Source organism: Montipora capricornis, chromosome 14 (genome assembly GCF_036669925.1).
Source record: "Montipora capricornis isolate CH-2021 chromosome 14, ASM3666992v2, whole genome shotgun sequence".
In the NCBI taxonomy this organism is placed as follows: domain Eukaryota; kingdom Metazoa; phylum Cnidaria; class Anthozoa; order Scleractinia; family Acroporidae; genus Montipora; species Montipora capricornis.
In genome coordinates, this window is record NC_090896.1 from 710,569 (window position 1) to 737,499 (window position 26,931).

A 26,931-nucleotide genomic window follows, 5' to 3' on the forward strand; every position below is an offset into this window, starting at 1 on the left:
TTAAGCTACAAGTACATCACACAATTTTCCCTTGTATAGAAAGTATGCACGTTGTATGGAAATAACGTCATGACTTTTAAACGGCAACCATATTGAACGTTATAGTTTAACAGTATTTTCAATAAAATGCTAAAAGTGACTTTCAGATTTGATATGAAAGGAAAACGCAAAAAGAGTAAAGAACAAGAATTAGTCTTGGATGAAAGATTTTCTCTTTGAGAACTAGTGGATTTCATTTTCGAACAAAATAAAATAATTTGTGTAAATCAATAATAAAAAATTCTTACATCTGGTGTCTACAAAGGGACGGGGAGGAATGAATTAGAACCCGCTTGTCTTGGGGAAGCAGCTGCCACAGTAGACCATAGCGCAGTACTCATCGCAAAGATAGTGGAAGTGAAAGTACGGGCATTAGGGATGGGTGTGGTGGGGGGGGGGGGGGGAAGGTTGTTTAGTAACAGACACAGAAACGGGAAATGATTAGTAAAAGGACAAGTATAATACCTGTAGGAAACTTCCCAACCCAAAATAGATCTACAAAGTAATTTTATTCAATTCTTTATTTGTTTTACAACTTATTCTCGTATCGATATCTTGGACAATTGAGAGTACTATGTATTATAAAAAACTGAAATGTTGTTGAACTTATTAATCAGTAATTCATCAACGTTGCCCTCTTTTCGGAGAACTGGCCTCCACGTATCGACTGATGCGCATGCGCGGAAGTGTTTTACTTGCAATTTATCGCTTGGTACTTGACCATTTTTTGAAATTTTACAGCCATTTAAATTAATGTCTTTAAAATTAATGTTTAATCAAAAGTTAAATAGTTAAAATGACATTTTAAATTCTTCTCGTTACTTTAAACACTTAAAAAGCATCTTAACGGCGCTCTGATAGTGCATTAAATTCAGAGTACAATCAACGGTTTTAGTCGTCGGTTAATAAATGATGCGGTGCATTTAGAGTTGGAAAACTCCAGAATTTTCTCTTCTTCAGTCTAGCCTGAAATTAAAACGGATTTAAAAGAAAAATTGAGACTTAAAGTGTTAGTGGATAAAATTTCGCTCCCTTTTGCAACACTTATTTTAAACTCGTGACTTAGTTCTTTGTATTGTCCCGAATTTCTTGGCTCTTTCGTTAGTTATTTTAGAGACATTCTTGTAAGATTTGCTGGGGGACTTACGTCTTGGAAAAGAACTCTGAATAGTATTATGATAGTTTTCATGTTCTGGGCCACTTCTTACCCTGTAATTAGGCCTATAATAGTTCGCCTGAATGGGATTCTTGGGCGGTGCATTGCCGTAAGGTTTGTAATAAGACCTCCCGTTTGGTCTGGCATAATAGCTTCTCTGGGCACTCAAATAAGGCAATTGTTTTGGGCTGTTAGTGAGTCTGTTATAAGGCTTGTAATAGTTACTTAGGTTGGGCCCATAATACTGCAACTGGTATGGGCGGTAATAGGGAGGCTGGTCACGGTTGAATAAAAGCCTTTGCAAAGGCGTGTTAAACGACCTGTTATACGGTCTGATGTAAGCGTTTTGATTGTTTTGACTATTATACAGCCCATGTTGGAGCCAATTTTGAGGTGGTTGATAATTGTAATTCAGTCCATAATTACTCTGGTATGGCTGGTTTGGTCTGTTGTAAGGCTGATAACTAGGAGTATAAGAATTTCCAACGTAATCAGAATAAGAATAATCCATTGAAGGAGGCCCATGTCCTCCTGAGGCTGGCGGAGCAGCCCCGGGAGGGGAACCAACCGGGGGAGGAGCAGCAGCTGGCGGAGGCACTACCATGGGAGGCGGTGCTGCTGCAGGAGGCGGGGGAGAAGCAGTAGCTGGAGGCAAAGGGGTGGGAGGCACTGATAATGGAGGTGGGTACGGAGGAGCTGGTGAGGGGACTGGAAGCGGAGGAGGGGGGACAGGAAGAGGTGGTGGAGGGACGGGAGCGGGCGGTGGAGGCACTGGAAGAGGTGGTGGAGGCACTGGCAAAGGTGCAGATGCTGGAGGTGGTGGCGGGGGATGTGAAACAGGGGTAGACGTTGTGGGTGGTACCGATGGGCGCGATGTTGGTGGTGGTGGTAGTGTAGGACGTGTGGGAATTGGAGCTGGTGATGGTTGTGGCAATGGAGTAGTTGTCGGTTCTGTTATAGTCGATGACGTCTGTGGGATTAGCGTGGGTGGTATCGTGCTTGGAATTGGAGGAGATGGTTTAAATTCTTCTTCTTCCTCCTCCTCTTCCTCTTCTTCGTCGTCACCGTTATGTATAGCGTATACCGTCAAACCTGTAGGTCACAGTTCATAAACTATTATAGGTACATCCAGAATGGCAAGTAAAAAGATGCATGCCGATTTTAAAGTACTACTATGATAAAAAAAGTCATTTCCTTTTTTTTCTTCAGATTTTGAAAGTGTGCTTGAGCTTTGATTTTTATCCAAAGGCTGTTTAATTTCTCGGTCTGCCATTACTCACGATTGACCGATTGGAAATCAAAAGGTTGGAGATAGGGAAAGTGACGTCATTTACTAAGCACGTAAATGTAGTTTATTATATATGCAAAACACGAGTCTAAAAGTCTGAAATCCCGAAACCCCCGTGCAGCATATTAATTCAGCCGTATATACACGCACTAGTGAGTCTTTGACGTCATTTTAAAGTTAGTAATGACGGACCATTAGCTGAGAAAATTCCATTTCAAATAAACAGGTGTCTTTTTGAAATCAAGGCTTATGACTTGGGCCACTTAGTGTTTAGTTAACAAATTACTTTTTTGGTCATAGTAGCACTTAGAAGTCTCAAAAGGTCCCATAAACAGTTTTCGTCGAGTAAAGATAAACCACTGCATTTAGTATATACTAAAACAGTGGATAGCGTTCAAAGCGCGCTCAAACTCTGGATATCCTTCGCTATTCACCTCCGACGAACTAGCGCCGGATTTGCGCCCGAAAATATTGTAATTGATGGAGGAATAATGACTCAGAGTTAAGATCATCTTTTTGTGCTATATTGTCTCACTGTTTTAGTATATACGAAAACAACTATTCACCTCAGTGTCGGTGGCTAGTGCTAGCCACCTCCATTTCGGTGAATAGTTGTTATTTAACCGGTTCTAAAACAACGCTTACTCTAACACTTAACTTATTGTTAGAAATAGGAAGCGAATGCTTACACTTTAAGGGACAATTTGATATAAGAATTGGACATGCATCTAACTACCTGCATTTCTGGGAATCATGAACCAAGTTCTTTAACCCAGATCATGCTTCTACTGTCACCACCCACCACCTGCACCATGTGGAGACGTATGTTAATCAAAACTAATTCAACAGCAATATTAAAAGGGAACAAAAAAAAAACCATTGGGATAATGAATACACAAAACATTTCAGATAATACAGTTGATGGTCCTAGCTTACTCTATGAAACACATTTCATGCAGGCGGGCGATGAATCTTTGAACTCGATTTGACTTCGCCGCCCATATAGCTACGCTTGCCATAGGGTACATTATACACCACAGGGAAACCAGGCGATGGTGGTGGTGGTGGTGGTGGTGGTGGTGGCGGTACTGCGGGTGAAGGAACAGGATGTGGAACTGCCTTTTGGGTAACAAGTTTATGAGGAGCTGTCATAGAAAACCACCAGCATGTCGATTACTTTCATCATCATCTCAAAAATTTAATGTAATTTTAATCGAACATTTTAAAATAATTTTTGTTGTTGTGATAGATTGCGCAACAACTTTTTAGAGCAGAGTACAAATGACTGTCGAAAGTAATTACTCGATTGCAATTGCTACGCTTTGTGGTTGGTTTAAAACCCTCGCGCCAGTTTACCAACCGATCAAAAAGGAAAGCCAAATTCAACCGCAACTTGCACGAGCGATTTTTTCCACTCTTTGAGGAATTACACGCTGTGATTGGTCGAAGTAATTACTTTGGTATTTGTTTTACGACACTCAACTGAAAACCGCTATAAGGCGAAAGATAAGTTAGATTTATTTAGTGTTCATAAAGTGTCACTTATTTAATCTCTATTGACCTGAAAAGCTCGAATGGAGTGATTAATAAATGACGATGATTATTATTATTATTATTATTATTATTATTATTATTATTATTATTTTTACCATTATTATCACTATTGAACATCAAAACTGGTCTCTGACGTTTCAACCTAAGATTATTGAAGGATTCATTCCGACACTCCCTTCCCTTCCCCCCCCCCCCCCCATTTTTAAGATTTGCAATTTGCTTTTGGACTGAGTATTTGGGATGCAAAAATTCCAATGTCCCCGACAAATGTAGTGCAGGATGAAACATTTTATCCGAAGAAATGCAAAAAAAAAGGCTCCTACCTTAAACATTTTACGATAAGGAACATACACTACATCTTGAAAGATCGATTGCAGCTACCATTTTGTTTTTGTCTTATTTATAATTGATCACTTACGAGTGCAACTGTTTCCCTGCATCTGATATCCCGGAATGCACTGACAGGCTCCATGGATGCAAGTAGAGTAGATGGGACAAATTATCGGACAGCGATTTCGAGGGGCTGGAGGGAGATAACACGAACGGTTAAGTACGTTTATAAATATTGACGAAAAATATTGGGAAAAGCATATGATTACGGCGTGAAAGTTCCGGCAAACATATGAAATCATTTTTTTAAACACAGAGACGGACTATGGAGCTTTTTCACATGACGTCACGGCGGCCATGTTGGTGTTCCCAAACAAAGACATGGCCGCCATGATGGTGTACCAAACTAATCCTGCGGGAATTGAACTTTATTTTTATGGAAATACTTCCTTTGGTTTCAGTAATCCAATATGGCTGCTGGTCACGTGAGTGAAAACGCTCCATTCTTAAGGTCCAGTGAAACGGGCAACACAGGTTGCACAGAGACGCAACCCTTTAAAACGCACGAGCAGGGCATTTAAGCTCCCTAATACCGGGTATCAGGTTTTTCCTCATCAGTGTCAGAAAAGCGTATATTTTTAAACCAAGTTTTGCGGGAAAAGAAACAATAGACCTAATCGGCTAATTCAATGTTGAACCAATTGAAATTCAAATTTCCTGGGGTTAAGGTTCTTTGTGTCTGGTATTTGCATTATAATGGTTGAGTTTTCACGACAGCCGTTAACTCGCGCAACATTCCTGAAAGTGGTTTGTTTGCAGACTTCGTTAAGCGACTTAAAAATGATAACTGTTTTCACGAGAAATATTAAATGAGAAGAGAGCACGTGCCAATACAATAATGAAAATAATAAAAATAGAACGCCTGTTGTATTTCCGATTTGAATAACCGCAAGCCACTCCTCATTGGCCGAAATTGAGTGCCAACTCAAAATGCATGGTTACCGCCAATTTTCTTTTTGGATACCAAGATTACTTACTAAGATCTACTTTCTCCGGATAGTTTAAAACCGCGCAAAAATATCCCAGAATTAGTAAGTATCACCGATAGGAAACCCGAGTATCTTGAGATGCGCAAAACGTATGCGCAATAACAATAGTAGGCACCGTCCTTAAGTTTAAAGGTTATTTAGCCGAACACGAGTGCTCTGCTAAGTGGGCAGACTACAAATCAACTGAAATCAGAACAAATCAAACTAAATGCGGGTCATGTTTTGGAGAAGAGGGGAAACCGGAGTATCCGGGGAAAATCCTTTCGGAGCAGAGTTGAGAACTAACAAACTCAACCCACATTGGTGGAAGGCGAGTGCTTTCATCACTGTACAGGGACTCTGTATCTGCTCGTTCGAACAAATTCTTTCCCTTACGAGATATGGAGAATGTTACCTTTTTTGATGCATTCATAACCAGTTCCCGTGTAACCGGAGATACATTTACAGCGACCTCGAAGGCAAATGGCGTGAACATCACACTTGGCACACTTGTCAACTGTTAACGAAGATGTTAAAAAGAATCAAATTTGCTTCACATCTCAGCCCCACAGTATTCTGACGACCCTTACATGATAGTTAATTTATCATTATCAATCAATCAAGTTTATTGTCATACGTGAGGCATGGTTGCCCAGTTGCCCGAGCCAGAGGTTCATGTTTAAGACGTAAGACTAATCAACTAATTAATTAATTATCTCACTAATTTAACTAATTAATTATCAACTAATTTGATAAAACCAATTTTCCGGGTTTCACTCCCCACCGACGATCACAGTTTCTTTGGAAAATAACCACTGGATTCGTCTTATTTTTAGTGTGTATCAGTATCTCAGGAATGAAATTGGTGAGAGCGGTGTGGATATTTAGAGAGAAAACTGAAAGTTATCATTAGGTGCTCACATCCTCCATATACCTTCAAACAAGCCATTTCCGAGTTCATGTCTGCCTCCTCTTCAAAGCGAGTCTAAGTTAGTTCTTCATATGAATGAAAACTAATTTCCATAAGAAAAACTTCACACTTAGAGTCGCTTTGAGCAGGAGTCAGACATGAACTCGAAAATGGTCTATTTGGTCAATTCACGTCGTTTTCAGGGCGAGGACGGCATAGAAATGTACACAAATGTAAAACACACGAGTAGGGCATTTAAGGTCCCTAATATCGGCTTTTACTGACAACATTTCTTAAGATGATGGTCACTCGGACGATTATATTTGACGAAGTTTGCACAAACACCTGCTCAATTCCTTGGATCAACCATTTTCAAGTGTGTGCAGTTCTCAATAGACGAATTGATTGCATCATGGGTAATCATGGCAACATGGCAGGAAATTCAAAGGTTTGTATGGAAATTTAAAGCAAAATATTCTGTACATGACTCTAGTTTATAGACTTTCGCCTTCATAAACCCAACAAATAAGTTCATGTTTACAACTGAGAAGAACTAGACTTGGTATCTGTTCTTTGGAATTCCTAAATATTGCTTTTTTTTGTCTCCACACATTCTCTGTAATTTTGTGCCTTTGGAATGGCAGAAACTCTTTTTAATAAAATAATTTCTACAATAGCCATTCTCTCCAAATCTATTCTGTCGGATCTTTAAGCGCATATCGTCTGTTTTAGAAAATAAAAAACCCAAAATTGCATATCCTGAACTCTTTTAATCGTTTTAAACTTCCTTACAAACCTTTGAATTTCTCTCCATCTTGCCCTGATTACCCATGATGCATTCAAGAGCGTGAACTCGTGTATTACATGCAGGTGTCTATTCCTTGGAATGAATAACCGGCAATTGACGCTTTTATTTTATTTTGTTATTATCATTTATGCACGTTCCTGTTGGTTTGGTTTTATCCGGCTCAGATTGATTTGTTATGTGTCTTCACAGCTGAACAAAACTCAAATAGTCTTTAAAATAGGTCACTTCCGACTTTAAACTTTTTTTCCAAGTGAGAAATGTTCATGATAAGTTGAAACCTTTTCAGTGAAAGGCAAACGTTTTCTTTACAAGCCTTTGCACTTGGAATTGAGCTCGCAATTGGACGCACGTTATTTCTTAACATTTGAAATCAAAATATGTGCTCAGATTGACTGACCTTCGCAATGTGCTCCAGTGAACTGAATATCACAATGGCAGTCATATCCACCTTGGACTTGAACACAGGAGCCACCGTTAAGACACGGGTTTGGATGGCAATAATCGCTTGGCGTGACTAAAGAGAACACGTTTAAAAAAACAAAGGTAAACAAAGGAACAAAATCCGTTTTACAGTCCATCGGACCGAGCACACTGTATTCTTACATCAGTTCGTAACACCTGCTGCAGCTTACGACGGTATCACATCTTTCAGTAGTTGCTCAACCTATTAATATTGCCATTATCTTAACCTATGCGAACAGGTAGATCACAGGGAGTCACTTGAACTTTCTAGTGGCTATACGGTGTCATTCTTTTGGGATACCAAGCAAGGGTCAATTCTGTTGCGAACGAGATGGCGAAAAGCTTTCCCAATGACACGATGAACGAGTATGCCCTTGGCTTTATAATCCTGATTGCCACCAGCTGACACGGCATTTTTCAAGTTTGCTCGGGAATTGCTCATGATTGTTCTCTAAAGAGAGAGCGTTTACAGCACCTCGCCGTTGCCTTTCATAACATCTTACAAATCTGCAAAGATCCGTTACATTGTACCTTTATTTAGGTAAAAGTAAAAAGGGTCGTGGTACACCAAAGTGTACTAATGACCACCATACATATTAATATTAGCAGCCATATTAATATCAATATGTTCTAGTAATATCTTTCTTACTATAGTCTGTATGCACTATTTGTTCTTTATGCTTTTCTCTTCGCTGTGGCGCTTCTCTCACACTCTCTGAATTGCTTTCCTCTTTCCTACTTGATCCATTTTGGCTCTAGCAATTTCTTCACAAATTATTATATATTTTTAACAAATACAGGTGTAGCAAAAGATTAAACATAAATTTAATTGCAATATATATTCTCTGTCATAAGAATTACTAAGTGAAATGCAAAGAACATTGTTGTTGTTTATAAAACCAAAAGAGAGAGCTCCGACAAATTGGAGAACAGACCGGACTTCTTTAAGGTCACGACCAGCCTCCCTTGCAAGGCGAGTGCAAGATGAATATCATTGCGATGACAGTTCCATTCATAATCCTCATTAAAATGAGACTCGGGTTTCACAACTGAGGCTTTAAAAACTCTCAGGGGCTGAAGTAAACGTTCCTTACTTACTCATCCAGCATTTTTGCCGCAGTGTTAAGCGAAACCACCCAAAAGAACTAAATACAAACTTAACGTTCAGTAAAGAAAACATGCTAGAAATAAATGATCATTTCAGCCAAAATCAACAGGGCGTTGTTCGTTTTCCTTGGATAATATCTATCAAGGAAGATTCAAGTTACGAAATTGGTTCCATCAGGCAGATCACACGTTCCTTCCATAGCGATCTTAAGGGAGGATATAATATACATGGAAGATTCAGAGGCTGATGCAAAAAAGAAATAAACAATTCAAACACTTGTTTAAAAATGGAAAAAGTGTAGTCAGGAGACGTCATAAGTTCTGTGGGAAAAGGTTTGCATCTGATTCTCTTGGTACTTGACAACAGACGTCTGTTGAAAAATATCAAGAGTCAGAGGCAAACCTTTTTCCACAAAACTTGATTCAAATACTTACTTGGTTTCTTTCCGCAGCGTGGTCCAGTGTATCCTGCTTGGCAAATGCACGTTGGCTGCTTATTAACAGGTTTGCAAATTCCACCATTGAGGCAATAACCAGGAGTACACACGGCTAATAAAACAAAATACTAGTCAGCACGTCTTCTGCATTGCTTGCAAAGTTATGCTCTTTACCGTGCACCTGAAAAGCAAGGTTGGCACAGCGACGAGCGAACTCGTCTTAGTTGAATGTGGGTTGAGTTTGTTGGTTCTTTTCTTGGCTCCGGGAGGTTTTTTCTCGTGAGGGTACCACGGTTTTCTCCTCCCATTACAAAACAATATTTGACAGGCTTTGATTTGTTGTGTCAGAAGTTGATTTGTAGTTTCTCTGACGAGTAGAGCATTTGTGCTCAAATATATGACGGTGAAATTTAAATGAACCACTTATGTCCAGAAATGGACGTAATAGGCCATTTCCGAGTTCATGTCTGCCTCCTCTTCAAAGCGAGTCTAAGTGCGAAGTTTTTGTCATGAAAATTAGTTTTCATTTATATGTAAAGTAGACCTAATTACCATCACAAAAACTTCGCACTTAGACTCGCTTTGAGGAGGAGGCAGACATGAACTCGGAAATGGCTTATTGGACGCATGTGCAACAAGAACCAATTTCTGGTTTTGTGACATTTCCGTAGCCGTCGTCTTACTTAAACTCCCTAATATTATGCGGTTCCTGAGAAAACTTACAACTAAACCATATTCTCTTGCATATTTCGATTTAAGAATAAAAAGTAACAACACTATCCGACGTTTCGGAGTCAGACTTGACCCCATTATCAAGGTTGCATGTCTTTGTTTTGACCTAACGCCCGTTGTATTTAAATTGCGAATTTTTCCAGTACAGTTTAACCTTGATAATGGGGTCAAGTCTGACTCCGAAACGTCGGATAGTGTTGTTACTTTTTATTCTTAATACGTTTTCTAAATCGATCCTTCTTATATTTCGATTTCCAATGCAAATCACGAAGCATGAATATGATGTTAAACTTTGAAAGAAAACACATTCTCCGTATAGTTACACGATATACATTGATAAAGCCAAATTTACGACCGAATTAGCCTGGAACCAGAGTCCACAGTTGGGGTTAGGGAGGGAAAAGAAAAAGCGCAAAAAAAAAATTGGCGAGCGAAGCGAGCCGAGCGAGGGACTTCCTTTTCGTTCTATAACCCCAACTGCGGAGCCTGGTCCCAGGCTACGACTGACTGTGGTCTGTTCTTTGCAAGGACAACCCATGACGCGTATTTGTAGCAGCAATTTTTCTTGAGATAGTTTACCACCCTAAGAACGAGCCGACGACTTTCTTCTTAGCACATGATCGCCTTAACTTACTGAGCTGCAACGTGAAAGATTCGGCTATGATGTTCATGCAAGGCCATTTTCATATCCTTAACCAATCTCTCAGAAACCGAACTCTATTCTTATGCAGACAACCTCTTTGGTTTCGGTTTAAAAAAACATAGCCGCCGGTCACGTGTGTGAAAACAAAAAATTTAAGACCGGAAATTTTCTAAATCCTGCTTCACCACACCTGTAGAAGACCGGTAACTATTCAAAGACTAAAAACCAAACGAGGCAGAGATGACTTCTAGAATTTAGCTTTATCCTTGCCTTGTTCGCAGTTGATTCCTTTGAATCCTTCCGGGCATTCACATAAGTAAGCGCTTCCTCCATTGATAGTTACGCACGTTCCTCCATTTTGACATGGATTGGAGAGGCAGGGATTTGGGTCCTCAAGTCCTAGTGGATTTAACATGAATTTGATCGAATACGTTAAATGAATTCTTCTTACCAACCTCGTTTTGCCAAGAAGCACAGTCAGTTACGGCCTGCGCTTTTCCAGCTCTCGCGAACTGGAAAATACAAAAAGCCGTAATTTACAAACTGATTTAAATTTATTGGGCTGTAGTGTGGAATATAGTCGGCTTAACTAACGAATTCTAGCTTACGTACCATCGAAGAATTCTAATAAATAAATGCCTTTTCCTGACAGTAGTTTATTAGTATATAATGGTAACGATGACTATGTAGGCGATATATAACCAATAAAGGAAATGACGAAATTGATAATGAAATGATAAAGAAAATGACAATGTATTCTGGAAAGGATGCTCTCACATTCAGGGCCCAGGAGTTACGATTAGAGCAAATTTGAAATGCTAAAATGACTTTTATATTGGATTGTCTTCGTGTTCAAGTCTAGCAAAGTGACGCACAGACAATCGCTTACTGGTCAGTTTATACCTACTAAAAATGATAATATTAACACTTGTCTTACTTTCGCATCCATTTTTAACTCGATTCATATCCGATTCACAGTAGCACTCTCCTTCGGCATCACACTTCTGTGCGAAGATAGGGGGGTCTGCAGTGGGATTGCCTTTGGGACATCCACACTCTGAAAAGGATGAAACAGTGATTTCAGTTAGACTTGCAGAAAGAGGCTCATTCCTGTCTAATGCTTGAAATTCAGTGGTTAAGAAATTTCTTTCTGAAATCTGACTAATGCGTGGTTCATTAGTCGGGCTGGGCCACAGCGTTAAACCCTTGCTTAAAATTTCTTTACTTTTCTCGCCAGTACACTGTTCCCGGCTTCACACGTTTCTCCCGCACTGTTTCCTGGATACGTCCTGGTTTCCTCTTCCCTGCATGAGTTCGCATTAACCGTTCCCCATACACAGATGTAGTGTTTCATTGACCCTGAACTGCCCAATTGAATGTGTGAATACTGTGTCAATGTATTTTATTACCTGAACATGTTGGTCCTGTGAACTTTCCTTTACAGAGGCACTGAACTTTGCCATTTTCAAAACGACATGTTGCACCATTTTGACAAGGATTACCCAGGCATCCGTCAATTACTGAAAGACACACGATAACCTTTTCTTTCACTCATTTGGCTCAAATTCTTAATGATAAGGACAGCCAAGCGTGAATGTTCACCAGAATGTAGCATTAGCTTTTCAAGTTTTGTGTAAGAATCAGAAAATCTTATTTAGGACCAACAATACAGTCTAAGCTGAGCAAAGAATGAGAATGTCACAGACCTAGAAAATCTTCAAAAACGTAAGAGAACTATAAATTTAAGTGACTTACTCAGTGACAACTGTCAGAGCTGCATTTTATGAAGCACCTGAAGGGGCTTTTTGATCCTTTGTAAGTACAATGTAGGTACACAATACACAGTTCACGAGCAGCAAGCTAGAACGACTTGACACTATTATAATAAAATAACTGATTGATTAATCAATATTGGAACTGGGAAAAGCGATCGTGAAGTTTGAGCATAGATCACGAGAATGAGGTGGCTATTGCCAATCAAGAAGCCACAAAACATTTTCCTATAATTGTTTGAAACCTTCAATCATGGACAAAAGTGTTGGAAAGGTAGCATCACTTTAGAGATAACCCCCCGCCCCCTTATCAATTTCGATGACTTTTCTTGCAGGAAGAACTCCAACATTGAATATCATATATCATATCATATCATATCATATATGTTTATTTACCCTCGGATTTTAGAGAAGCTTAATGTGGCTAGTATATATCTCCGAGCATTTACCCTCCCAACCATGATATACCACAGAAGACAGAACACAACACCGGGAACTACATGCCCTACTCTTTGTGGATATTGTGTGGGTTCTTTTACGTCCCACAGGATTATGAACATTGAAAGGTTGTGAGACGGGGCCTACGGTTTATCGTCCTTATCCGAGAAGACTAGAGAGTCTAACCAATTGCAGATGTCATTACAAAGGCAGCACTTTCTCCTCCACAGTTATTCAAAGACCCCGAGTGTTGGCCCGGCCGGAATTGAACTCACGACCTCCCTCGTGACAACCCGGTGCTCAACCAACTGAGCCACCGGTGCGCGGTATATGGGGGAGGGGGCACAAGAGCATTGCATTTTCCAAATAGTATAGCCTATAGTTGGAATAATCGAATTAGGTGTGAAGCGAAGTGATGCACGCCACCTTTCCAACAACTTTTGACCACGGTTGTAGATACTTGCACGATAGCTCAAAAGGTTCTGGAGAGTTAGGAAACCACCACAGCATAGGCATCGTAGCTAATGAGATCATCCGCTTTTCTGGAGCATACAAAACTTTTACATTTGCAAAGTAAACTCAATGAATAAGTTTGTAACTGCGATGAAGACTTCTGGAATCAATTTTTACACAGTGTCGTTTCCCTTTTTTTTTTGGTTCGCGCGTTCATCCTTAATTATTCTCGTTAATATCTCACTTTGTTACACTATTTATTGCATATTTTCACTTTATTTGTTACTGTACAATTGACGTTGAATGATGTCTCATTCGAAACATGAATTGTCTTAATTAAAAATGAACTTCAAAAACATCGTGTGGTTCATCAGAGCAATATTCTATTTCGTGCTGCTACGAAGCCTTTGTATTATTATCATTATTATTATTATTATTATTATTATTATTATTATTATTATTATTATTATTATTATTATTATTATTATTATTATTATTATTATTATTATTATTATTATTATTATTATTAACCACGGAAAAACATCTTTGAATTGGTAGGCATCGTCCTTAAAAGGTGCCAGAGAATTAGTTTTACTCACCCAAGTCGCAATTTACACCAGTATATCCATTTTCACACGTGCATCGATATCCGCCATCAGGAGATTGCATGCATTTTCCATTGTTTGCACAAGGATTGGGGACACAAGCATCCTTCTCTAAAATAACAAATTCAATAATTATGGTTTCACCGAGTTACTATACGTCGTTCCTAAAAACTGTAGAGCTTGTTTTTTGGACTTTATCAGAAAACAGGCGAAATATGCAACTCTTTATTGTAAGATGGTGACCATCTCGAAATGTGGAAAAAAACATCTTTGTAGAACGACGGGAACCGGTTTTTAAATATTTCCAATTTGTTTGTATCTTTTGGCAAAAACACCAGTACAAATACACAGTACAAAAGGCATAGAGCGTTTTTCAATTGAGTGTCGTAAAACACTCACCAAAGTAATTACTTCGACCAATCACAGCAGGTGCAAACTGCGCAATGAACCAATCCAAATTCATAGCAATAATTAACAATCGTGCAAGTCGCGATTGGTTTTCCTTCTCAGTGGTTGATAAACTTGCGCGAGATTTTTAAACCAACCACGAAGCGTAGCAATTGCAATCGCGTAACTACTTTCGACAGCCATTTGAAAACTGCTCTAAACAGTTACAATACAATTACAAAACAAACATAAACATAAATAGCTATACAAAAGGAAAACAATAATAAACTACGGTCGTCAAGTGAAGAGACACAGTTGCATTTACCGTGACCAAAAAATAACTTACCTTATAGATAGAAATTGGTAAGACGTAAAGGAACACTTCATGTTGGAGATCAAACTGCGGAATGCATCGAATTATATCCATTTCTGGACGTAGGTTCAATAAAGATGATGATGATGATGACGATGATGATGATGATGATGATGATGATACAGTCGACTCACAATAACTCGAATCTCCCGCCAACTCGAAATACATTTCGTTTCCCTTCAGGTCATTCTCTGTATATTTTTACCCTCGATAACTCGAACAACGTCTGTCAGTTCGTGACAAGTCAAAACAAACAGTGTACAGTGTACTGCAGTCCAAAACATTTCATTATTTTGAAGCAGCCCTATAGTCTGTGTCCTTTTATGCATTGCACAAAACGTGTCAGTCCAGTTCAGGTTTCGTTAGGGTTTCGTTGGTTTAGGGTACATTTAACTTCAATGCCTGTATCTTCATAAAAGGTTCCTGAAAACTTCTTACTTCCCATGACTCCAACCTTAATTTTTCAATTTCCCTTGAAGGTTCGAGTTAACGGAAGTCGACTGTAATTTAGAATAGTAATGCAAGTGTAGTACTAATATCAAACCTGTGGTCACAAAGCTAATAATTGGCATTTTAGGATAAAAAAATATTTGAAGCCAAAATTAAACGAAGTAGCAATGCGCAGACTTGTCTTGGTACATTGCTCATAATATTTTTTCACGTCTTTTACTTAATCGGGGAAAGCGGAACACGGTATAACATGACCAGAGCTTCCACTGTCATATTTCGACACAGAGAAACAGTGAAGAGTTACCAAACCAATCCTACCTTCACAGTGTTTACCGCTGGTTCCTGGCGGGCACTCGCAGTCGTACTCACCACCTTCCATTTCTTTGCACTTTGCTCCATTTTTGCAAGGATTGGGATGACAGGGATGAGGTATTTCTTTAAAAGAAAATGGTATTATAATTAACGTTTCACCATACCATCAAAAGCCCCGGTTGCAAAGGAAAAATTAGGAGGATGATATGTATGCCTCAACGTTTTTAACAAAGTAAAGTGAAGTAAAAGTAAAACTTTATTTATACACGCTTTCCCCGTCAACTTAATAATTATCCCTAAAAGCTGATTTCCACAAAGGGGCGTGTGGTTACAATAAAATGAGTAAGTTAAAACAATTTATTTCCTTCTCTTCCCTTTGGAAGGCCACACGCGTATTTTGAATGTTTGACTCTAAATATTTAAATGTTTCAGATGATTTCAATATTATTTACTTTCAAATGACAGGGTAAAGAGGGAGTCTAGGCAACTTGAAGCACAGAAATGCAAGTTAAGAGTACAAATTATTGATACTTCATCAACACCTGGCATAAGGTGAAGGTCAAGATATTGAAGATCTTTGACTTACTATGACACGTAAATCCATCTCCATAATACCCTTCTACGCAGATGCATGTATCGTTAAGACACTTGGCATTTACATCACACTTCTTACAGATGTCCACTGGGAAAAAAAAAGACCCCATCCATCAGTTTTACATTTCTACTCATAGCGAGTCAACATGACCTTCATTTCCATAAAAAGTTTAGTACGTTTAGAGCAGTTTTCAAATGACTATCGAAAGTAATTACGCGATTGCACCGCTGCGCCTAGTGATTGGTTTAAAAATCTCGCGCCAGTTTATCAACCAGTGAGATCAATCACTACTTGCACGCGCGATTTTTCCCGCGCTTTGAGCAAGTTACATAGAATAGCTACAAATTTGGATTGGTTCATTACCCTGTTTGCACCTGCTGTAATTCATGGTGGAAGTAATTACTTTGTTTTACGAAACCCAATTAAAAACCGCTCTATTTGTAAGGTTCTAAACGAACAAGAGATACTATTTAGGACATGTTTTGAGGTGTAACCTGGAAGATTTTACTTCGTTCAAGAGAACAATTTGCGTGTAAATTTATTCGCAACAAAGGAGTAAAAACGAGAAAACGTTATTCCACCTCAAGTAGGTTATTCCGCAGGGTCTGGAGTTCACATCAATGGAACTCAATAACCAAAACGGCGAAAATTTTACGAAAATTCTTCCGTTTGTTTTAGTAAGAAAACATGGCTGCTAGTCACATGAGCGAAAACCCTCTGTAGCTCAGTGGTAGAGTTTCGGAACTAATAATAGAAAGGTGGTAGGATCAACTCCTGGAAAGGAGCACTTCCCACATCAACATTGAAAAAATATCGCCTCCTCAATACCTTCACAGTTTGATCCAGTAAAACCGGCTTGGCAGAGACAAAGATAATGCAAAAAACCTTGATTCCATTTCCAAGGGTAAGAATTGTAGCCACTGTACGAGTCGATGCAGAGACCACCGTTCAGGCACGGATGAGTGGAACAAGGGTGAGGAACTGGAAACAATAAAATTGGAGATTAATGAAGTGGCTTTTTATTTACTTATCATATGCATGAGATTACTCCCTGCAGACCACTGTTCTAAATAGCGGCCAAAACATCATTCTGTTGCATCTTTGGTTTTGTTAGACCTACTGATCTTAATTCGGTGTACATATTCTTTTGAAAATGGCAGATCGCAGTGAGATTAGAAAGATCTATTAAAATTTCAACAAAAGACGATTTCTTTTTATGCCAAGCTACGAGCTGAAGGCAAAATAGCAGAGTTCCTGACACAAGGGATCATTAAGCATTTCCAGTCACATTCGATCTTAAGTTGCAAGGGAAAAAAGTGCCCTCACGTTTCAGCTCAAAAGGCGATGGCTTAGAAGAACAAGCAATTAGCCAATATCAAAAATACCACGATACTCTTTGTTTGTCCCCCCAAATTTTTTGCATAAGCATTGTTTTCAGTTTTTCTTGGGACCACTGTAAGTACCAAGAAAAGATAAAAATGGGCCGTCTTGGCGTACGTGTGGTCGTGCAGTAACACAGTGCTTTTATTCCATAACTGTCAACTGAGCTTCGTTTTGTTTTCAAGGAGATTCAAGTTGTCTTTGAATAATATGTAGCTCTAATACTAAACCCAGAAAGATTGAAGAAAATAAAAGGGAATGGAGAAACATTGGCTCCGAGGCTGACATCTTGATCATTTTCAAATTCCCTTGCAACTTATTTATCACCACAAGCCTCTAATATATATATATATATATATATATATATATATATATATATATATATATATATATATATATATATATATATTTCCAAGACAAACGTTTACTGAAGTTAAGCACTGTCCGGCGGGTATAGTCCTGAACAAATAAACATTTCGTGCACTCTTACTCTCACATCTATCTCCTCTGAAAACTGGGGGGCAATAACATTTAGAATGACCATAAAAAACTCGGCAGTGTCCTCCATGAAAGCAAGGATTCGGATGACACACGTGACCTGAAAGACATTCAGTCATAACTACGTAAGTTTAATTCATTTCCAACACCTCGTGGCTTGCGTCTTTCCCGATTAATTTTCAACACTTTTCTTCTGGTATCTTGGTCACGAAATCAATTAGCCACAATATTAGTATAGGTAACCACATGATTTCAAGTGCAGTTTGGAATAAATACGCACAATTAAATATTTTCAAAGCACCCATACGGCGAGTTCGAAGATCACATCGGAAAATACCATAATATTCTTTGTTTGTCCCCTCAAATTTTGCATAAGCATTGTTTTTATTTTCTCTTGGGACCATTGTAAGTCCCCAAAAAAAATGCTTATGCAAAATTTGGGGGGAAAACCGGACAAACAAAGAGAATTATGGTACTTTCCAAAGTGGCCCATTTGTAGTCTTTCAAAAAAATTACTCGTCCTTGTTTATTCCAAATTGCACAGGCGAGAAAATTTATGTGATCACTTATTAATAATAAACATGACAAACAATTTCGAAATAACTCAACATAATCATGTAGAGGCAACAAATACGTATCATGTATGAAGAATCACGCAGCTAAATTTTGCTCGCAATTGATTGGCTATTGGTGAGTTTCTTAATCACTGAGCAATCAAAATGCTTTGTTTGTTACCTCTTTTTGCACCGAATTAACCTTGAACTCTGTTACCTAAAAACTGCATTTCTCTCAGCCAATCATGTTGCAGAAATTTGCCATGTATATAAAGCAAATGTGAGAGAAATTAAACAGAATAAAACGGTTTTATGATGATAGTTTTAGAAGTAGTCCTTCTTTTACTACAATTATGTAAAGACTCTGATTGTTACTTCCAATCCAAAGATAACTAAAACAAACGTTTATTTCACTCTGGTAAGTCTAAAATTTGAAATAAAAATATATCTCTGTTAATGAGTAAGTGCTACAGGACCAAAGTTAGTAAAATTTACCCTTCTCGAACTTTAAAAGAAAGGAAAAATAGAAAAAATGGCACTGCGCATGACAGATGACAGCAATTCTTTACCGAATACTTACTTTCGCAATTATTTCCAGTGAATCCCAGCCTGCAAGTGCAGTTATAACCAAACCCATCTTCATGACAAGTACCAGCATGGAGGCAGGGGTTGACGTAACATTGTTTTGCATCTGATGAAAATGTAAAAAAGAGCGTAAGAGCATAAAATTCGGACAACTCACGGTCAACTGAACCTGGCTTAAGGACGGTGCCTACTAATTAAAGATATTTTTGCCCCGGTTTATGATTGCCCAGGAACTGTAGATCTTAACAAGTGTTATTGAAATCCAAAAAGAAAATTGGGGGTAACCACGCATTTTTCAAAGATAATTCATAAATAATATTTGTGGAAAGCTTTAAAACACAAAGCAATGTATGCTGTTCTCGACTCCCCCTCGGGTTTGCATAACTGTCGAAAATTCTCCCAACTCCCCCGAGTTCTTACACTTTTTCACATTTCTTTCGGAAGAGATGCGAATTCTCCCAACTCCCCCTCCTGTTTAGATGAGGCTATGGAAATAAGGAAAACGTCCTCCATTGCTTAAGTGGTGGGAAGCAGTCAAATACCTGTGCATAAAGTTCCCTTGAGAGATGGTGGACAGAGGCACACAAACTTATCATTACCCAACTGCTGACAAGTTGCACCACCCTTGCAAGGATTTGGATCACACTTATTGATGGCTGAAAAAAAAATGTGTGAGAAAAAAACATCAATCAATCTACCAGTCAGTCATGCAAACCGTCAGTCCTTCAGTACGTCGCTAAGTAAGTCAATTTGCTCTAAACGAAGGGGTAACGCTCGAAACGTTAGCATTCACATTTCTCTACGGTGGTCAATTTACCATATCAGCCCAGCTGATAAACCCATTTCAGTCAGTCATCCAGTGGACCAATACATCAATATGCCGGTTGATCGATCAATCAATCAATCAATCAATGAACAGCAAGTAAATTACTTATGGAAAACAGGTGTACAAACTACTAGATTCAACAACCGAACAATGATTATAGGGGTTGTTTGTTTGTTTGTTTGTTTGTCCGTAAGATCTGAGAGGCACAATCAATTCTTGGTATTACTTACAGTCGCACTGTTTGCCTTTGAATCCCTCTTGACAAACACAGGAGAATTTCTCCCCCGATTTCGACCGTGTGCACATCCCCCCATTCTTGCACGGATTTGGATGACAGGGATTGGGCTCTGTTAAAAGCGAAGTATAAATCTTATTTAATAATGATGATAATAATAATAATATAAATGGAAAAAATTCCTTCAGGTAACAGGGTAGAAATAGGTAATTCAGTGCAAAAAGGGGAAACAAACCAAGCATTCTGACTGGTCGACGATCAAACAAATTCGCAGATACCCAATCAAATGTGAGCCTTGGATGGTGCAATTTTCACGTGACTGCGTGACACGCGTGCATTGCTTCTGCTTAATTACGACAATGTCAGGAAAATGTCCTCATAAATATTATTAATAAGTAATGACATGATTTTTCTCGTGAAATTTGAACTGAATAATCGCTGACACAAATTGCACGAGCCCGTATTTTCTTCTTTTTCTTTGAAAAAATTTACTCGTGCTTGTTGATTCCAAATTGAACTCGAAATAATGGAATTATCTACACTAACTACGTAGTTATAATATTAAATATGCACAACGAGGACAAAAGGTATCTAATTTGAGAATGATCTTAGAGAAATTATCGTAAAAACCTTATACTATGCTACGGGTCGAAATAAAGTATGAATTAGTGGATGTAATGTACCAATGATATAGTACACACAATGCTACAGCCAATGCTCATTTCTTAGCACCAACTAACAAACAATCTATTTAGGTTTAACGATGCTTAATTCCATCTTGTCAGAAACCCATAAGGGTTGAAACGTGTAACGTGCGTTCACAGCTTCCGAATATTCAGTGCCAACTGATTGGTTGAATGTTTCAGTGCTAAGTACCATATTTGGAAACCCCTCGCCCTTGTTGATCCAAATATGGTACTTAGCAAATTGCATATTCAGAAGCTTGTTTCCCAGCACACAAGGGGCCGTTACACGTTTCAACCCTTGTGGGTTTCTGATCTTGTTCGATGACATACCTTCACAAACAGCTCCCAAAAACCCAAGAGGACATTTGCATTTAAACGCACCGGGAATTTCCGTACATGTGGCTCCGTTTTTGCAGGGATTAGATGCACAGTAGTTCCTATCTGGTAAAATGTCAACATATCAAAGAAAATTATTTAAAAGAGTGGAGTTTTATGTAAGCTTTTGCCATATGCACAAATGGGAAAGAATTTTTATTTTTATGGATTCGCGGAGGTTATGTTGGAGACGTAGACATGCCACGCGACTTCTAGTTTCGTGAGTCTTCATTCACGTGACTCAGAAGTGAAAGGCCATGATAAGGCCACAAAATTCCGTATGCTGTCACAGCACTCCAGTTGGCTTACCTTCACAGTTTTTGCCTCGATATTCTCTTGGGCAAATACAAAAATAGTCTTGATGAAGTTGCACGTATATTCCACCATTCTGACACGGATTCAGATGATCTTAACCAAAGAAAAAGAAATCTGAATTTACACATAACTTTTATCTTCACAAACGCTCATATCATGTAAATCTTATAAAGTTTAAAATGAAAACCGTGACCTGTCTTGCAATCATTGTGGACAAGCTTTTTTTTTTCGGTCACGTTAAAGTGACCAGCAGCATGGAACTTTAATATAGCTGTGGTTACACTAGCCCTTTTACCCATGGGTATATAGCGTTTGCACACGGGAAAGGCCGTTTTTGTGTGTAACCGCTTTCCCTAGACCGAAACTGTCCCAGGGTTATTTCCATGGATACATCAAAAAGAACAAAAGAAATTCCCATGACAGTTCCTGAACTAAAAAGTAAGATTTATCTGCTCCCTGAGGTGGCTTGGCCAATCATAAAGCACAACTAATTTGCAAGGTCAGTGAACTCATATCTAATTATATTTTACCCCGAGGGGAGTCTTTTACTGCGTAACCGCATCCCCGGAGCTGAACCAAACCCAAGCCAATTACCCTCCTGAAGGCCCCAAACCGAAGGTGCGTGTAACCACAGCGATTGCTATTGGAAGTTGCCTTACGTAGACATACTATATCTGTACTTATATTTTACCTTGGCGCTTTGACATCTGGAAAAGCCGTACTATACTGCGGAGTAGGCGTTTGAGCGCCATGAGGAGCAGCGTGACTCACAACATATCTAATTATATTTTACCCTGAGGGAAGTCTTTCACTGTGTAACCGCATCCCCAAGGGTAATACGAAACCTGAGCTGAACCAAACCCAAACCATTTACCCTCCAGAAGGCCGCAAACGCAAGGTGTGTGTAACCACAGCTTTTAATGAACTTGTCTCGTGTATTTAGAGGACGCTGTACAGAAATCAAATCGTTGGCTGGATTTTGAGGAGGGGAAATCCAGAGTACACGGAGCAGAGTCTGCCTCGTTCCCAGACGTCTCTCTTATTTTCCGAGGAACAAGAGCGCGCGCAAAGGACCAAGGGAAGGGGAAAAGGCGAGGGCACAGTAGAGAACCAACAAACTCAACCCACATGTGACGCCCTGTTCCCCGGGAATTGAACTCGGGTCATATCGGTGGGAGGCGAGTGCTCTCACGACTGCGACAGTTAAATTGACTTGAAGTCATACTGGTATCAGTAACTTCACTGAAGTGACCTGAAGTCGTGCAAATAGTACCAAATAGACAAAATGTGTAAAAGAGCCAGTAACTAAAAAAATACAATAGCTTACCTAAATCACCAAATACCTATCAAAACGACTGTGTAACTTTTTCCGTGTTCTGTTTGTTTCCTCTTCACGCTCACGGTTGTCTGAGGTGATGTCGAGTTATTTCGCTTTGCCAACTGAACATACACCTTATTCCAAAATGGCCGCCATTTAGATATTCTTTTGTTTTCATTCAAATTAGACCTTGATGCCTCGTTCAAGGCATTGAAAATATTCTTTTGAATTTTCAGCTCAAGAACGAGGCATCAAGGGCTAATTTGAATAAAAACAAAAGAACATTTAAATGACGGCCATTTTGGAATAAGGTCTATATGGTGAGCGAAGTGCTCTTTGTGTTACATTGAGGATGTATTCTTTTATTTCAACATCAACCATCGGGTCAGTAGGAAGCTATTACAACGGTTCTCGGGATTCGTTCAGAAAACAATGGACACAAAGAACGATACAAAAGCAACAATGGACCTTAACTCTAAAAGCAATAGAGCTGCGTCCTAAAGGGATCCAATGAAATTAGAGGTTGTTAATAACTGCGTCCTCCTCATCTCAAGTCTTAAATATAAACACTTTACTCGGACACATGTTTGTTCTTAAAAAAAAGTTTTCAAAAACCATTCAAATGATTGCCCTCTTATTGAAATAATGGCAAAGTATTTCTAGAATGTTACAAGTGAAACATATTAAAGAGAGGTTTAGTCTAGAGTGTTAGTTTTTTAGATGAATCGATCCAGGATCATGTTGAAATGTAGAAGGAAAACGGGCCACAGGTAAAATGAGTGAATTTCGGGAACACTTCACATGAGCAATGTTATGGCCACGACATACTTGAGTTATTTCACTGTGCACTACCGAAGTGAACCATAACCTTGGCCTGGCATTATAAATGAACGAAGTGTAAAATCAAATTACAGAAAATTGGTTACTTACACTTGGGTCGCAGATGAAGATGTGAGACGTGGACTTGTGCTGGCACAGGGTATGCAACCGGTAGAGGTTTAGGAACAAATCGAATTGACTCCACGGGATACGGCTTGGGTACAAAATGAACATGGTGAAGTGGCCCGTGTACTGGTATTGCCTGATTTGGGAGAATCGAAAATTGCCTTCTGTTGCCAGTTAAGTCCTTCATTATCCCCTGTCTTGTGGCATTTGCAGCTGAATACGATTCCTCAGTCACTAAACCATCTTTCACATCTCTGGCACTGACTTTGCGAATTTCAGTCGTAATAATGTTTGCTGTGTTCTTGAGATTTGAATTATAGTGCATTCCTTGAACGAGTCGGCCAAAGTTGTTACATAAACAAAACACTTGATAAACATTTAAGAGTTTTAACGGAAACATTACTAACGATTTCAATGAGATTTAGAAGAAAAGATAATCGACCCATTAATGAATACGATAATTTCGTTGGTCAAAACTTTTGAAATATTGATTTCGTAACAGGTGGAACGGTGTCGGATTTGTCGACTATTAAAATGAAAAGGGGACACTGTATTCTGTTGCAACATCATTTGACAAAACTTTGACTCCCTTTTTATAGGTTTGTATTTATCTCTCTTAAATTTTTGCTTGAACCAGGCATTTGATAACCAACGGTTGAGATCATTGAAATATTCCAATAAAAGGTTTGAGCGTCGTTCCTTTGGATTTAACCAAACGTCGGTCAATAAAAAGAACGTGTTCCATTGTGCTGTGGGTTGATAATACAGGTATATTTAACGTTTCGAAAACGACATTTTTTCACGTTGCATTTGTCAACATCCAAACGGGAAAAAAAAGATAAGCTGGCAGAGGTCTCAGTTATGCAAAGGTAAAACCCCAAACTTCGCACACTAAAGAATAATTAGTACAAACACCTTCGATTCCCTATGCAAATATTGTGTCAAAGTTATTCAATGTACTTACTTTCTTCTTGAAGCAACGAGATTCGGCTTAGTAGACAAAGTATACTATTTATGGCAGTAGAAGTTTGCTCTTTTTAGTAAACGTTTCAACAGCAGACACACCAAGTTGAACGCTGAATTACGAGATGGATCATCGAAACAACTGATTTACTACAAGTGGTTTTTCTTAACTCAATTGATCAGTTGATCAATTTCCTTAAGGGTAAGTGGTACTTGGTATCATTGGAAAGGCACCTTTAAGGATATATAAATGCCAATTTTTTCAGCTTTTTGGAGTCAGAAAGTCTTCAAAGTTCCACGGATAGAAAACAAATAGACATTAACATACATTAAAAATTCATGTTGTGTTAACTAACAAAATTTATTCGAGGAAAGGAACATGTGCTGGACATTCCAGACTACGAATCGAATTACGTATTAAGGCCTTGCAGTAGAGAAAGCAGGGCAATGAGTTGTAATAGATGACGAGCCCTTGCGCCTTTGAACTTCTGTTTAGAGCTTTTGATTTGTGTTTGTTTGTCGAGAGTTGACTGAATTGCGAATACGATCTTGTAAAATGAATAAACAGGTGTCCTGAGTGAAAAGGATAATGACTGGCTGACCATACACCATTCTATGATTGTCAACTACAGAAACTTTCACATATGTCCAGAAAAGTCCCTAATTAATTATATGCACGCGGATGCAATTAGCGTCACGAAGTGTCGCCTTGGTCACTCTCCTCAATTTCAATATCACTCTTATCTGGGAATACAGACAATACGGATAAAGTAAGGGAAAAAAGCTGCATTAGGACCTCGGTTACCAGCCATTATACCTGCGTTTGACCTTATATGGAAATTAATTCGGCCAATATCGCTCAGCATAAAATCACTTTCCGGTTGTTTCTTAAACTGAAATAAAATTTAGCAAAACCGAAGGTTGATTACGAGATTGGTAATAGCCAACGAGGTGCGTATTTACCATCTCGTATCCAACGCGAGCTCATGGAATAATTGTTAATTAGCCCTTAAAGTGCCACTACGATGAAAATTTTGCATGTCCTTTTTTCTTTAGATTTTGAAATAGACGTACTAAATTGGTATCATGCCAATTTTTATCTCAAAATTCCAACGGCAAGTATGATTATTGTAACGTAGTTTTTCGGTTTTCGCTGTCCGCCATTACTCGAACGGCAAATGACCGTGAGCGAGGAAAGGGGTTGGGTCTAGCTGGATCGCCTGAGGTCTGACGTCATACGCGCAACGCACAAAATAAACGCGGCTAATTTCCCATGCCATCTATGAGATGTGAGGAATCGTCGAGTTGCTTTTTGCTGATATCATATACATTACTCCTTGATCGACTTGTTCGCTTTGTCAAACGCCCCGAAGCGATGCGCGTATGACGTCACGAGCCAAGTCTTGCGTGAAGACCGCTTACAAAATAATCGCAGGCTTCTCCGATGCCGTCCGAGTAATGACGGACAGATTTTTAGAGCTTTATGGATGGCTATTTCCCGACTTATCTCGCTTCTATCGTTGCAAATTTTATTGCATTGTATTATTTTGAACATATTGACTTAATATAATGTAGTGGCACTTTCACCTTACCTTATTGTTGGAAATATGTAGAAATTCAAAGGTATTTTTTCCTGGTTTAGGAATATGCGAGAAAAGCAGATCTTAACAAGAGTTATTGAAATCCAAAAGGAAACTATTGGGGGTAACCAAGAATTTTTCAAAGAAACTCAATCAACAGTATTTGTAAAAGGATGTAAAGTACAAAGCAATGTATAGCGTTCTTTTCCAAATTTTTAATTGAAGCTTTATCATCTCTGAAAACGCATGGTTACCATCACTGAATTTTCTTTTTGGATACCAAGAGCACTTGCTGAGTTCTGCTTTCTCCGCATAGTTTTAAACCACGCAAAAATATCTCCGTATTAATAAGCAACACCCATAGGAAACCCGAGTATGTCGAGATGCGCAGAATGTATGTGAAATAACAATAGTAGGCACCGTCCTTAAAGGGGCATGCATCTTATTAGGCGCATTTCTGGACATAACAAATAAAATTTGTCTCTAGGGAGTGGGATTGGAAAGAATTGTGGTAAGTGGCAAGGGTCGGCACCTTTAATGTGACACCTTCATTTGGTGCCCAGGGAGATTTTCCCAAGCAGGCATGTGTACATTGAACGCCTTAATACTTTTAAGGCCGATTCGGGCGCCATTTTACACTTATTTCCAGATGATGCTGCATTCAAACTTTGCAGCCAAAGTTAATGGAATGCAAGCTTTCCAGTGATCCCTGATAGTGGAGCAGGCACGTCATGTATTTGTGCTCAACTCCGGACTGAACTGAACATTGGGCCATTGAAAACCTAGAAGAGA

The 26,931-nt window shown here is 38.9% G+C and overlaps 1 protein-coding gene across 1 annotated transcript; it reads right to left on the reverse strand.

The window, feature by feature from the left end:
• Positions 1 to 545: 545 nt before the first annotated feature.
• On the reverse strand, positions 546 to 26,084 carry LOC138032237 (neurogenic locus notch homolog protein 2-like). The gene is made up of 19 exons (XM_068879866.1): positions 23,582 to 26,084; positions 21,328 to 21,426; positions 20,974 to 21,084; positions 19,953 to 20,069; positions 19,439 to 19,552; positions 18,892 to 19,002; positions 17,750 to 17,857; positions 16,708 to 16,860; positions 15,871 to 15,966; positions 15,291 to 15,407; positions 13,757 to 13,873; positions 11,904 to 12,014; positions 11,432 to 11,551; positions 10,765 to 10,893; positions 9,118 to 9,231; positions 7,511 to 7,627; positions 5,811 to 5,912; positions 4,456 to 4,560; positions 546 to 2,287 (listed from the first exon to the last, which is right to left on the reverse strand). Exons 1-19 carry the CDS (start codon positions 23,994 to 23,996, stop codon positions 1,089 to 1,091), a joined length of 3,555 nt encoding a protein of 1,184 aa, XP_068735967.1. The 5' UTR covers positions 23,997 to 26,084; the 3' UTR covers positions 546 to 1,088.
• Positions 26,085 to 26,931: the final 847 nt, after the last annotated feature.

What these genes read in the sequence shown, in the direction of transcription:
- LOC138032237 (XM_068879866.1), bottom strand. Translation starts at nt 23,996, where the DNA reads ATGTTTCCGTTAAAACTCTTAAATGTTTATCAAGTGTTTTGTTTATGT. An exon ending in AGGAATCAACTGCGAACAAG is followed by an intron (nt 9,232 to 10,764) that starts GCAAGGATAAAG and finishes TTGTTTTATTAG; the next exon opens with CCGTGTGTACTCCTGGTTAT. An exon ending in GCAGGGAAACAGTTGCACTC is followed by an intron (nt 2,288 to 4,455) that starts GTAAGTGATCAA and finishes TGTGACCTACAG; the next exon opens with GTTTGACGGTATACGCTATA.